The sequence below is a fragment of the Pelodiscus sinensis genome, chromosome 19, assembly GCF_049634645.1.
Source record: "Pelodiscus sinensis isolate JC-2024 chromosome 19, ASM4963464v1, whole genome shotgun sequence".
Taxonomy (NCBI): domain Eukaryota; kingdom Metazoa; phylum Chordata; order Testudines; family Trionychidae; genus Pelodiscus; species Pelodiscus sinensis.
In genome coordinates, this window is record NC_134729.1 from 23,522,031 (window position 1) to 23,536,668 (window position 14,638).

General features: G+C 54.2%; 1 protein-coding gene across 17 annotated transcripts in view; it reads right to left on the bottom strand.

Moving 5' to 3' along the window:
• Positions 1–14,638, bottom strand: part of PTPRS (protein tyrosine phosphatase receptor type S) — a 279,600-nt gene that overhangs the window by 29,294 nt on the left and 235,668 nt on the right. For 13 of the 17 annotated variants that reach the window (XM_075903072.1, XM_075903067.1, XM_075903074.1 and 10 more), the window contains 7 exons: positions 14,429–14,526; positions 13,502–13,755; positions 11,443–11,536; positions 10,952–11,167; positions 8,602–8,759; positions 4,361–4,473; positions 1,655–1,702 (listed from right to left, as the gene is read on the bottom strand). In XM_075903072.1, coding sequence (XP_075759187.1) covers positions 1,655–1,702; positions 4,361–4,473; positions 8,602–8,759; positions 10,952–11,167; positions 11,443–11,536; positions 13,502–13,755; positions 14,429–14,526 — 981 coding nt within the window. The remainder of the gene's footprint in view (positions 1–1,654; positions 1,703–4,360; positions 4,474–8,601; positions 8,760–10,951; positions 11,168–11,442; positions 11,537–13,501; positions 13,756–14,428; positions 14,527–14,638) is intronic. The other 4 variants (XM_075903076.1, XM_075903079.1, XM_075903080.1 and 1 more) reach the window with 1 other exon arrangement.

Sequence of the window (14,638 nt, forward strand, 5' to 3'; positions counted from 1 at the left end):
CTCTGCCACGAGGAGCTACAGATTATTAGCTGATAGGCAATTAGAAACAGAGTTGTAAATTAAATCCCAAACAATAAATATACAGGTTAAAAAACCCAAGAGCAAAAAACCCAAAGGCTCCAGGACTAGCTGGTCACAGTACAAGGCCTCTGTCCATCCCATCATGCAGAGGATGATGGGAAAAGGCCCCATCCTAGATGTCCACCGTGGAAGTCACACTCCCCTGTAAGGAATTTCAGGAGGTGTTTCCTTTATCAGAGCTCCAGAAAAAACCCTCAGCCAGCCTCAGACATCTCAGCTCCCTGCATCAGTGTGTCCCAGGCCCCCCGCTTCATAACAACAGCTGAGAGTGCCTGGGAGCTCGTGGTCTTGATTCAGACATCCCCATATCGGATCAATTTCGAGAGCTCTTAATAAGGAAAACAGGCTGGAATTCTCTGAAATGAGTAAACACTTTCCCGGCCAGGCTGCCAGGCACATCAGTGGTTCCCGTAAAAGCCTGAAATGCACTGTGTCGAGGGGGAGAGAAAAGATATGGGGTTGGATTAAGCAAGCAGCTGGCAACGTCATTTCGCAGAGGAGCACAGATGGGACCACCCCCGTACCGAGAGGAGAGGGTCCTTTTAGCTCAGTGCCAACAACGGACTAGGCTATTTAGAGGCCTATTCCAGTGTCATCATCTAGGGCACCAAGCAAAGGTGTTGGAGCTGCACCCACAGGTCTGACTGAAGTCGGCGTATGTTGGAAGCCCCTAGCCAAGGGGTAAATAACTACCCAACATGCCGAAAGGAGCCTGGATTCCCCGCTTCTACTGGGGCAAAGTCTTACAGCACGTTCTCATCTTGCATTTCAATCCCATGAACGTCTCTAATCTTATCACAGAGGACTCCTCTCTCTGTGTACCAGCCAACTCAGCCGAAACCTCACTCAAACCTCAGCTGAAGGCCACGGCCTGTTTATCTTAGCAAACTCCCTGAAGTTGGATGGAGCTTTTTGTGAAACCCAGCAAAGGTGCAGCATATAGACTGTGTGTCCGGGGCACTGCCAAAGAACAACACTAGAAATGGCCTTTTCCCTAGTTTGGCATAGACGGGTGTCAGTGCAGGTCTCTTGAGAGAGGAGGAGTATGGTTTTGACTACAGACTTCCCTTTATCCATCTAACAGAGCAACACACACACACAGACCAGTGTACAAAGAGCTGCCTTCTCCCACAGATCCGAAGGACACACATGTAGCCAAGCATTTGATGACTGTTCTAAGTTCATTTTTGAAACATCTTTAACAAGGGAGCCTTGAACCTTGGATTTTTCTCCTGAGAGAAAATGAGACAGGCAGAGGGACGGACGGTGTCTCGTAAGTCAGCCACCAGGAGCTCCGTCCCTATGTTATTGTTACCCCTGCTGTCATTTTGCACAAGTCCTGCATTTGATACTGTAAAACTGGAAGCGTGGCTCAGACAAACAGATGGCACAAGAGAGAGATGAGATGGGGAGAGCCGCAGGGACACACAGAGAGTTCAGCAGAAAACAGGAAAAAGAAAAACAAAACAAAACAAAGAAAAAACGACAAAAGAAACAAACCAACAACAACCAAAAAAAAAAAAAAAAGGAAAAAAATGTAAACCAACAGGAACAAAAACACACAGGAACTAACTTTCAAAGTCAAACTCAGGGTCACTGAGAGGGCTGCTCAGACCAGAATCTGCAGAAAACAGTAAAAAATAAATAAATAAAAATACACTTTTTTCTTGTTTTAAAATTTCATGCTAATAAAACTGAAAAAGCAACATAAATTTAAGAGGAAATGAAAAGTTATTTTTTGTGCTGTTTAGGTAGGGCCAGGGCCAGCAAAATTTGCTTTATCTCCCCACCCCCTTAGGGACACACGCCCCCCGCCCCCAGTCCCTCACTTGCTACCGGGGACAGAATGAAGATTCTCTGGATCACAGGGAGCCGGTGTGGAACAGGGCACACGTAGCCCAGCCTTTGTGCCACGCTAGATTGAATCCTAGCGGCTGCACGGTGCCCAGAGAATCTCCCACCTATAACCTGCACCAGGGATCTCTCTTCATCATCGACATACTGCAGGCTGAAAAACTCAAAGGGGATCCAACTCCCACGGAAATGCAGTGGGGGCTGGGTGCCTGATACGTTTAGGCTTCTGTCCGAAAATCCCCGCCTGGATTAGTGGAGAACAACTAAGGTAAAGTCACCACCAATGAGCTCTCTATGTGTGATGGTTTCCCAAGGGAAGGTTGGAAGCATCACCTGACTTGAGTGCAGGGAACTGATCAGATGACCTACTCAGGACCCTTTCAGTCCTACGATTTTAAGGCTGGGGCCAGTTAAAACTACGCTGTACACCTGCTAGAAGCATGGGCTAGAGACCGACCCTACATTGCAATGGTCAGAGATGGGAAGCAGCTCCTTGATCAAGTTGCTCCTCTGCAAGGGCAGGAAACAGTCACCCAGTAAATCAATAAAGGATCTCTCAGCTACCACACTGAGAATGACTAGCTTCTCCTGAGCTTGCTGGCTGGTGCTGAGACGGCAGCGACTCCGGTTTGGAGTTCTCCTCTCGTGTGCTGGCCTCTGCTTGCAGATGGAGCCTAGGTCTGGATGTGCCAATGGTAGAACGCCGATCCCAGCCCCCAGTCAAGCAGGCGTCCTCAGGTGGATGCCCAGGTGTGCAAACTCCAGCCCCCTCTCGCTCCAGCCACATGCGTCCCGGGGCCGGAGGCATTGCTCTGAATGGAATTACCCCCGGGATGAATTTGCCCTCCCTGCGCAGCACAAGCTGCTCTTTTGAGCGTCCCATTTGCACCCAGCATGAAGCCAGTTTCACCAGTGGGGGTTTGGCAACGGTTCCTGGAGCTGCTCTGCATTGCAGCTGGAGCTCCCCTGGGGAAACTGCTTCCAGGAGGGATGAGAGGTCAGACCGAGCTGCATTAACCCCCATGGCGCCATCCCGGCCTTGGATTCAGGCTGCAGGAGGCCTGCAAGGGCACGATGGATTCCTTGCCTCAGAGAAGCTGCACGGTGGTACCAGCATGGCACCCACCGTGCTGTAAATCCAGAGCAACTCCGCCGTTACCTCAGACTGACGCCAAAGGGACTGAGCAGAGTTTGGCCCAGAGTCCACGACAACTTTGGCTGCTGCAGAACCCTCCTGTGTGCTCAGTCCCCAGGGGCTGCTTTGAATCTGGTATCGCCACTACCCAGGGGGATTCTGCCCTGACCCAGCCTCAAAGCTTGGGCGACTGGAACAGACCATGGGGAGGGCATCTCCCATCTCCTTGCTGTGGGAATCTGAACTGCAGCAATCCTTGCCCTCTGGTTAACTACCAACTTCCCAATGCCCCGAGAAAACAGAGGCAACCGCCAGGACAGAGATGGGCGGGGGGAGCTGCAGAAACATTACTAACAAGCACAAAATGGCAAAAACGACAACCAGCCCCCAAAGCACAACAAATTCCTTTCCAACTCCTCCTGCTCTGGGGACCCAGCAGCTGAGCAGCGGGCCAGTGGGCAGGCATGGCTCTGTGCAGTGGCACTAGTGTCTCTTGTTGGGGGGCAGTGCCCGGGTTGGGTGCATGTTGGTGGAGGCTTGCAGAAGTGCCATGCAGGCAGGTGACCCATGCATGTGTATGGGGCCTGTGCGTGTAGACGGGAGGGTGCCTCGTGCCTCTCGGCAAGGTGGTTAAGTGTGTTACCAGCGGGGGAAGGAGTGGAGCAGGACCCCCTAAGAGGTCGTCTACACTAAGCGAGAAAACGCTGCCTGGTGCTTGCTTGCATGAGCGGCTGGCCGTCTGGCTTCTCCTTGTGATGCATTAATATGGCCACATGACAGCTGTTTCCAAAGAACTAATCCGGTGCCTCTGCACACAGTGCTCTTGGTAGAAGTGCTTGCACCGGTGCATTCTGGGAATCCTGCCACTCCTGTTCCTGGGGGAATCTCCCAATTGGAGGCAATGCATTACGAGGGGAGTCAGGAGGACTGGCCAATTCAGGGCAGTTCCAGTGCACACGGTTGCCTATCTAACCCAGACTTCACCAGGCCAGTCAGGCCTCAGCTACAGCTGTTCCAGCCATTGCAGCCATCTGGTGCACCCCATTCACAATGGCTGGAGTGGCTGCTGTGTGGAGACACGAGCTACTGCCACCTCGGGGGGCTCCAAGCCAGGACTTCTTGCAGCACTCTCGCTTAGCATACCCAGGGCTCCAGAGATCTCTTCCCTGGGCCTCTGGCTAGAGGTGGGGTGCAGCAGAGGCAGCATCGCAACAGCCTTAATGCAGGCAAGAAGGGCAGTCGCTCCACTTCTCCTTCCTAGAGGAGGGAGGCCGGCGTGCAGCCAGTTACCTGGAGTCTGGAAGTTGATGCGTCTCATCTCCACCGGGTCCTTGGGGTGGTGAGGTGTGATCTCAGCGTTGTTCAGGAGACATTTCGTCCGCGGCTCCGAGTCTTTCCGTTTGCTTTTAAAAACCAAAGTAGAAATCCTGTTGGTTTGGGGCTCTTTCCACTTGACTTGGGCAAGCAACCGGCCACAAACCGGGTGTCAGTGAGTGCCCCTCTCGTGCAAGGCTTGGCCAATCTACTGGCTCAGAAAAGGGGTGCAAGGCACGAAGAATGCAACTTGCACTAATGTGGTACCTGGTGGCTGTGCAACGTTCACACGGACCCTTCAAGCTAACTGCGACATCATGGGCATCTGGTGTGTAAGGCGGGGGAAGGGTTTGCGTTCCCAAACCGCCAGCCTGGCCCCGCCCACACTCTGCCCCCAGAAAACCTGCAATAGGAGGCTACGTCTAGACTATGGGCTTTTTCCAGGATACCTCTGGTATCCCAGAAAAACTCCACCGCGTCCAGGGAACGTGTCTGCTCTTCTGCAAAAAAAAAAAAAAAAGCGGAAGAGCAGGCATGCTCTTTTGGCAGCCCTGTCTTCCTCCTTCCACAAGGAAAAAGGGCTCCTCCGAAAGAGGAGGATTTTCCAAAATTTGGCCGAGTGTAGACGGGCCAAATTTCAGAAAAGCCTCTTCCGAAAAAGCTATCAGAAAAAGGTTCGCAAATAGGGATGCCAGATGGTTTCAACACAAATACCGGACACACTCGACATTACATCACAAGCTACATTACACCTTATTTAGAAAATACTGGACATTTCTATTTTCTCAATTTGTTTCCCAAACAGAAAGCTCAAATACTGGACTGTCCGGTTCAAAACCAGACACCTGGCAACCTTATACGCAAATTGCGGAGCGCAACTTGCGTACCTTTGTCCGTTAGATCGTTGTAATCTAGACATAGCTGGAGTGTTGCTGCTCCCAGCGCCTGCCTCCAGGTGCTGGAGAGGCTGGGCTGGGCCCAACAGTGTCCTCTGGGGCTGGAGAGGTTAGGCTGTGCTGCAGGGCACTACTCCGCCATCCCCCCAAAGCTGTAGAGGCTGGGCGGTGCACCCTCTTCTAGGGCTGGAGAGGCTGGGATGATAGCGCGCTCGCCTGCTCATGGAAGCACGTGCGTGGCACACCATCTTGCCTCCCCATGGGGGGGAAGAGGAGGAGGGAAAGGGGCGGCGCCTCAGCAGAAGGGCTGGGACTGGAGTTGGGGCTGGGGGCTTTCCTCCCACAGCTCATTCTTCAACTGCCCATGAGCAACACCCTGGAAGCTATTCCTTTGTACGCTCACAGGGCTTGATCTTAACCCCCACATTAGTTGCTTTTCGGCTACCCCCTCTTGCCATCTCTTCAGACTGCAAGTTGCACAAACTCACCAGCCAATGTAGGTTTTTGTCGAGAACACTTTTGTTGCTCAGGGTGGTTTTATTCTGTCATCGGGAGAGAGCTCTCCGAGTGATGAAGACTGGCAACCCAGCACACCTTATAATGGCGCAGCCGCAACAGCACAGCCGTGCCGATGTAAGGCGCGCAATGGAGACTTAGCCTAACTTACACTGGTCCCCTTGGTTACAGCACAGTCATTTACTGAGCCTTATCTACACCCGAGCACACACTGCTAATCCGAGGGTGGACACGTCACCTCTCCAACAGGCGGTAGCCAGGTCGATGGAAGAATTCATCCACTGGCTAGTGCTGTCAACACAGGGACTTAGGGTGGATTAATTTAACTGTGCTGATCCAGAGTGTGAATTTTTCACAACCGACTGACGTAGTTACACAGACCTCATCTTCTAGTTCACACCAGGCACCAGTTTAACTCAAAGAGTCTAAAATCTTTACTTGCCCCAGGGCAGCTAGGGGAGTAGCCCAAGACTAACTGACTTAAGGTAAACCAAAATAACCTTGGCTTAAACCAAAATAAATGTGTCCAACCCACTTCTTTAACAACACTGGTTTCAAATCACCCGGGTGCAAACAAATTCTGATCTCAGCCTACAGATTTGAAGGAACTGGAGTCTACAGGAGCAGACGGCTCTGCCCATGGCTCGGAGGCAAAAAGAAATAGAATTTGCTTCTCAGTCTTTTTAGGAACTTCCTCTGCCTCATTGCAGACTGAGACTCGTGTGTTATTGTAGCTCAGGCCACTTCATGGACTTCCTCCTTCTGAGTGCACCTCCTCCCCGCCCCCCACTCCTCTGTCCCTCATGGCCACTGCAGCTAGAGCCATGGTGTCCAACCAGTTCTGAAACAGTGAATTAGCCACACCCAACTGGCCAAATAGCCACATGTGGCTAGTGGCTAGTGTGTTGGACACCACGGAGCTGGAGTAATTACCTACCCAGAGGTGTAAAGCATCGAATGCATTTTTAGTTGTCTTTTAATGCCCATGGTAGCTGGAGCCAGTGAGATCAGGCCAGCCTGCTCTACATGGAGCACTGCTTGGGAATGACAGCACTTTTGAGGGTGGGAAAACACTTTATTCCGGCTCCAGTTGGAAGCAGCTGTAAACGGTGCATGACCAAGCCTGTGAATTATTTCTAGCAAAAATTCTCCCGGCCTTGAAAATGGCTGGACAGCCTGCCAGAGTCCAGGGAAAGTCTGCACAGAGCCAGCGGACAGGGAGAGGACACATCCTCCGGGCTCGTCCTCGGGAGAGCCTTGTGCGGATACAAAATTGGCATCCGCATTTGCAAAAACATTCCATGGAGACCCCCGGATAGCCACAGATTTGCAGGGCTCTAGCACTCAGCTCTGACTGCAACGGGAGCGAGAATGTCTCTGCTCCATTAACTGAATGTTTTATGAGCTATTCACTGCTACCCTCACTCTTCTCCAATCAGGATTTGGTTTGACGAGGGGTCATCCTAGCATGGTCAGGCAGCTGGACTTCCCTTCGTTCCGCTGCCTTTCCACTGGCACAAACACACGCTGTGATATCTGTTTATCAGATAGCCTTTAGGAAAGGGGGAGCGCCGGGGCAAACGCTGAGACATCATATGGGCAGAAATCTCTGCCCCAACACACAGCCAGTCCAGTGCGCTGGGGATCTACAGAGATGCCAAACCTGGGGCTCTTACCTGTCTGGCTTGCTGTCCAGGGAGCAATAGATGGAAGGAAGAAAAGACAAACGTTGGGGTTAGAATGGAGTGTGAACCCACATGACATACATGGAAAGGAGACACCAAGGCGAGATTCCCAGCTCAAAGCAGCTCCGAACAGACAGGGAGAGGGGACTTCTGCCCCTCTGCCCCCAGCGTGTTCAGACATTTCAAACCCAGTGGGGATAAAGCAAAGGCACAGCTGGCAGGGTTGTGATGGATGCCCAAGAACATCCCAAGGGCATGGGCAGAAATCTCCAGGCAGATGGAAGAGCACAGCCTGGCTGGCAGAGCCTGCATGCTGAGTGCCCCTGCGACCAGTGTCCCTACGTGACTTGTGCTGGCACGGTCACAGTTCTCTCCCCTGTCTTGGCTTGCTTTCTTCCTCTCTCCCAGTCCTTTTTTTCTGTCCATTCCCACTCCCGTCCCCCCACCCGGCACTCTTCATATGGCCGGGCCAGGCTGGGTTCTCCCGTAGCTCAGCCCAGGGCCCTAGGAGTGGACTTGCAAAGGTCGGGCTAGCAGGCTGCTGCTGGGACGCGCTGCTGTGGGGTCTGCTGCAGCATTTGGGAAGGCGGGTGGCTTTCAAGGAGCGTCTCACACCCATGCGATGCATCCCCGCTGCTCCTCCTCTCCTCCCTTCTGCGCATCTGCACCCGCCGCTGGGGAAGCAGGAAGCACCCCAGAGGCCTCTATTTACCCACATGCCAGAATGGCTGTGGGCATCAGCAGAGCCTTTCTCCCTCCCTCCCTCCCTCCCCTCCCCGCAGTCTGTGCATCTCAGCGCAGCAGAGAGAGTAGCTAGAATGGCCTGATGCGGGTACATTTCTCCCCCAGGAACTGTGCTGTGATCTGCCAACCTCAGTTCAGAGAGGCCACTTAGTGCCACAGGGACATAGTTTTGTTGACTATGGACCTGGGCTGGATTTGGAGATCTCTGCATCCCATGAGTAGCCCCGAGACACCCAGTCCCTCCCCACTGCCCGGCGTCTCCTCTCCCCGCTGCTTTGCTTTGTAGCTCTGACCAGGGGCGGACACGGCGCTTGCCAAGCCCTGCAGCTGAAGGTAGCAAGAGAGGGCACTGATGTAGGCAAAGGGCCGCCCTTACTTTTTGTAGAGCAGGATGGCAATGACGATGCAGATAATGAACACCACGGCCAGGACTGGCCCGATGACCCATATTAAGCCTTCCTCTCCATCGATGATGGGCTGCGGGTCGGGGTTGTCCAGCTGGATCGGGTCGGAGAAAGGACTAGCTGCGAATGTCTGGAAAACACCAAGCACAGTCATCCAGGTTCAGACAAAGGTCTGGGGATGGGAACAGCCGCATCTTCATTCCCGAAGAGAAGCTCTGGCAAGGAAGAGAGACCCAAGAAGACACTTCCTCTATGAGCAACTTTTCCCCCGGCTGTCCGAGAGAGGGGTTCCCATGAAGGCCCTGATTGGCTCAGCCAAGGTCCATCTAGTCCCATATCTGGTCTCCAAGCACCTGGTGCCTGAGAACCTGTTGCACCCACGCATCACCAACGGCCTCCCCTGCCCTCCACCTCCTCACCTCACCCGCTGGATTCGGCTCTCGGCCGGGAGAATGTTGAAACGGGGGGGTGAGGGCGGGAAGGAGGAGAGGTGGGATTAATGCTCTGACACCCAATGGCCTGGCAACTCCCCCTCCCCCCAACTAAGAACAAACGAATAAACAGAGTTTTTCTCTCCTTCCCCCTCCGCAGCCTAAGCTGTGCTCCTCGTGTTGAATAATGGACACGCTCCACCTCACACTTCTGGAGGAGTGCTGCACGTTCTGCTGGGGGTCTGGCCGGTTGGAAAATGCCGCCACACGTAAGTGCACCCAGCCCAGCTCCCAGCCCACGGAATTGCCCGCCGTACACACCACAGAACGACGTGGAGCTTTACAAATCTTACGAGTCCTGCCCTCCTCACGAGGGGGCGTTATCGCTCCTGCTTCGCAGATGCGGAAGCAAAGGCACCGAGTGGTGACGTGGCAGGATGACAACTCATGGGTGGGCAGCAGGCAGCTGGGTGCTCACTCCCTCAGAACAAGCAGCCTGCCCTGGAATTCCACCTGCCCCATGGCATTCGAGAAAAGGGCTGGTTCTGTCCACAGACACTGAGGATGGCTGCTTTTCTTTCACTCCACTGCTAGTGACTCGACAGCACCTGGTCCTTAAAGCAGAAATTACCACAAGCAGGAGTAATCCGATTGGGAAATCTGGTCCCAGGTGTGTCAGCCTAATCCTTTAATATTAAATGGACAACTAAATATTTATTCCCACCCTCCCGCCTCTTTAAAAGCGCGGCTGCAATAATTTCTCGCTGCAATTCCACAGGGGGGATTTAATGCCACCAGGTATTAGACTGTTTCCTATTTTGCAGCAGGAAATAGTCAGGTGACTATTAAAGCAATTGTTCTCCTTGGGTGACGTCGGAATAGCGAGCCCGCTACCTTTCGAAATAACGGGCTAGCTATTTTGGGATACGCCGATATCCTGAAATAGAGTGACAGTGCAGACGTACCCCTGGCGTCAAGCCTAGGGCTGTGCAAGGCCACTGAAATGCCCCCAGCTCTCTCCTGCTCTACCAGTAGCATCCCAAATGTTTGTAGGGGCGGGGCCAAAATGAGCGACACTTGGAATCATAGAATACTAGGACTGGAAGGGACCTCGAGAGGTCATAGGATCCAGCCTCCTGCCCTCATGGCAGGACCAAATACTGTCTAGACCATCCCTGTTGGACATTTATCTAACCTCCTCTTAAATATCTCCAGAGATGGAGATTCCACAACCTCCCTGGGCAATTTATTCCAGTGTTTAACTACCCTGACAGTTAGGAACTTTTTCCTAATGTCCAACGTAAACCTCCCTTGCTGCAGTTTAAGCCCATTGCTTCTTGTTCTATCCTCAGAGGCAAAGATGAACAAGTTTTCTCCCTCCTCTTTATGACACCCTTTTAGATATCTGAAAACTGCTATCATGTCCCCCCTCAATCTTCTCTTTTCTAAACTAAACAAACCCAATTCTTTCAGCCTTCCTTCATAGGTCCTGTTCTCTAGACCTTTAATCATTCTCGTTGCTCTTCTCTGGACCCTCTCCAATTTCTCCATGTCTTTCTTGAAATGCGGTGCCCAGAACTGGACACAATACTGCAACTGAGGCCTAACCAGCACAGAGTAGAGCGGAAGATTGACTTCTCGTGTCTTGCTCACAACACAACTGTTTATGCAGCCCAGAAACATGTTTGCTTTCTTTGCAACAGCATCACACTGCTGACTCATATTCAACTTGTGGTCCACTATAACCCCTAGATTCCTTTCTGCCATACTCCTTCCCAGACAGCCGCTTCCCATTCTGTATGTGTGAAACTGATTGTTCCTTTCTAAGTGGAGCACTTTGCATTTGTCTTTATTAAACTTCATACTTACTTTATTACACTTGGGCACTTACCGCTTCCAAGTCCCGCAGCGCCGCCAGGACAAAGATGACGTATTTGTGGCCCGGCTCCAGGGCTTTGTTTTCGAAGTTGTCGTAGTGTTTCATGTCCCCCAGGATGAAGTGAGAGGGCAGCGTGCGGAAATGGGCAGCAATGTATGGCTTGGGGAAGTCCAGCTGCCGGGAATGACGGAGGCTCCGGCGCTGGAGCCTGGAGATGTCCTGAATCAGCTGGAAAACAATGAAAGCAGTGCTTGAGCCCTACCTGCCGCGGTGCACAAAGAGCAGGAGGAAAGGCAGGAGAAACGAACACATCAGCGTCAGATGTTCCACGAGCTGAGGTGGGAGGGGGGACATTTGCCCTGCCCGCTCTGTTTGCTCAGGGTGGCTCTCTCCAAGAAAGGGGTCAGCACGGTAGTATGTGTCACCCAGTCGGGTGAAGCCATGTCCTCTGTCTGCCGCAGAGCCTCTCCTTGCGATTAGAGCACAGCTGACCGAGCGCTCACCTCCTCCAGGTCCATCTCCTCGGGGTTGCTCACGGGGTTCACAAACTGGCCCCCCCTCGATTTCCTTAAAGGCACCACCACGATGTAGCAAGCCCTGAGAGGCAGGAAGGAAAAGAGAAGATGGAAGGAATCTCGCACGGCTCCTTTGGCCCAGTCCCCAGAGCTGAGATACCCCAGGACATGATTCGTTCTACCTGGCATTTCTTGTTCTCTTTGGAAGCAGCCCGGCTGGCTGCAGATGGGAAAGCACCTGGCAGTGCACTGGGGATAGTCGTTATGGTCTCACGGCACACCCCTCCCAGCCCCGCCACTCGCAGGCTGCAGCCTCCCACCTGCTCAGGCTGATGCCCTGCATCCCTGACATTCTCCATCACAGGTGTGTGACTGGAGATCGGCCGCGTCCTCCTCTCCCTGTGGTTGCCCACCCGCCCTCTGTGCCTCAACAGGGTCTGCCAGCTCCCAGCCGTGATTCCACATCCAACCGTTTTCCTCCCTCGAGCCGCAGCGACGCTCGGGCGCCTCTCATGGCTCGCGCTACAGCAGAAGCCTTGGCTTTGGCCTTGGGATCCCAGTCAGGGGTCACCAGTCCCCTCAGACCCACTCCCTCATGTCCTTGTGGATTGGGAAGGGAGAGCCAAAGGCTGTGTCTAGACTACATGCCTCTGTCGGCAGAGGCATGTAGATTAGACACATAGGCAAAGGCAAATGAAGCCGCGATTTAAATGATCGCAGCTTCATTTACATTTACATGGCTGCAGCGCTGAGCCGACAAACAGCTGATCAGCTGTTTGTCTGCTCAGCGCGCTAGTCTGGACGCTCCCCTGCCGACATCAAAGCCCTTTGTCGGCAGCCCCGTTATTCCTCATGGAATGAGGTTTACCGGGGCTGCCGACAAAGGGCTTTGATGTCAACAGGGGGAACGTCCAGACTAGCGCGCGAGCCGACAAACAGCTGATCAGCTGTTTGTCGGCTCAGCGCGGCAGCCATGTAAATGTAAATGTAGCCGTGATCATTGAAATCGCGGCTTTATTTGCCTTTGCCAAAAAAACAAATCTACATGCCTCTGCCAACAGAACCATGTAGTTTAGACGTACCCAAAGACAGTTGTTTGCTTTCAGGCACAAGCCTGGGGTGAACCACTAGCCAGTTGCCACCCTGGTACCAGGGCACATCCCCATGGGTCCTGCCTTCCCAGGCTGGCCTGCCTTTGAACCCCTCATCTGACCCCTCTCGTGGCTCCCGAGCAAGGGCAGAGGCAGCACAGCAGACTTGTGGGGGCTGGTCCGCCCCACTCTGGGGGCAAGTTGCTTGCTCGCAGTTCCTACCAATGACCAGGCCGTCAGTATCATTTGTGCCCCTGCTATTAGCTCAGAATCCCTGCCGGGATCAGGGCCCAGGCGGGGTCATCACTACGCTGTAGCGTGCCTGGCCCCCAGGCCGTTTACAAGCCAAGGCGGGAGGTTTCCCAAAGCAGAGATGCCTGTCAGCCCTTCCCCCCACAGACAAGGATGGATTCTGACCCCCCCTCGGGCAGACAAGGCCCGGAGCAGCGACTTGCCCCAGGATGTCTGTCTGCCTGGGCCACGAATCCACCCCAGGTCTCACGAGCCCCAGGCCAATGCCACCTCCCCTCAGAGCGCACATGGGCGTACGGTGCAGAGAGGAGAATCGAATGGGCCGGGGGCCCCCTGCCAGATGAAGCAGGCTGTGTAATGACACCGGCCCTTCCCCAGAGAGTTCGCCAGGTGGAATGTGGGTCGACAAGAGCCACTGCCAAGTCTCTGCGGGCTGTTGGCTGGTCTGTGGGGAATGGGCCTGCTCCCAGTGGGTCACTATGGGGGTAGCCTCAGTGGGCAAGCCCTGGGCTAAAGGGCCCTGGAGGCTGAGGATCTGTCAGTCCAGGAAGGCCACTCCTCCTCACAAAGCTTGAGGCAACCCTGGCAGGAAAGCTAGTAGGGGGGATGCTGGCTCTGCCGCTGCTTATGCTCATTTTGCGGGTGCTGTGCCCAGTGCATTCTGACCTGCCACCCCCACGTTCACTGCAGTAACAGGAACCTACTGGACAGGCTCCGAGCTCTTCATGTCCGGCAGGATCACCACCACGTTGCCGTCGGCGTCGGCCTTGTGAGTCACTTCTGGCCGCTTGGTCAGCACGTCAGGGGCCGTCTGGGCCGCCACGGTCTGCTGCAGGTCGCCCATGCTGTTGCCCCGGTTCGTCAGGACAAAGTTGTAGAACGTGTTGGGCTTCAGGCTGGTGATGAGCCTTTTGGTGGTGTGGACGTCCACGTCGATGTTCAGCTCGTTGTACTGGATCTGAGCAAGGCCAGGACACCCACAGAAGTCAGCCCACCTCACAGCCGCCTGCCCTCCTGGAGGCCCATTGAGGCAGGAGACCGCACGCAACAACGCCCCTCTGGTTTTCTACAGCACCCTCCTCTGGGGGGTCCCGCAGCCCTTCACGGGCGTAGGAGGAAGCCTCAGGGCTTCCCTGGAAAGCAGCAGACCCTTCTTAGGAAGAAAGTGAGGTAGAAGCTGCTCAAGTGACTTGACCCAGGCCAGAGTGACGCAGTAGCAGAGCAGGGAATTAAACCAGTTCTCAACCCCGCCCCATCCACGAGATGCTACTCCCCGGCTACGGCTCAGGAGTCCCCGCTCTTTAGCCTCCATTCGCGAGCATCTGGAGCACACGGCCCCCTGCCCTCCAGCCAGAAACCGAATCCCAACTCTGCTCTCAACGCAGCTGCCTCCCAGGACAGGTTTGAGGGCAGGCAGAGGAGGCCGAATTCCGTAAAGAGCCCCCCGCTGGTCCAGGCCACGATAGTGGAGACGAGCTCCTGGCAGTCATGCTTGCCCGAGGGAGCAGCCGGGAGCTGCTGAACCCTGAGCAGGGGACGTGCGTCCGTCCAGGAGCGCCCAGGGAGCCAGGCTCCGGGGAGGGGTTAATATCCCTGCTGCCCTACAGCCCCCAGAGGCCGGCCCCACTTGCCTTGTAAGGGATGCGAGAGTTGTAGTTCTCAGGGAACTCCCAGCTCAAGAGGACAGATGTCTTTGTCACCATCTTCACCTTGAAATTTTTGGGTAAAACTGCAGGGAGACAGTGCAGAGGGAGGGAGAAGGAAAGAAGAGGGTGGGGGAGAGAGTGGAGGAGCTATCAGACACTGACAGCAGGGGGCTGGCTGTACTGACACAGGGAACA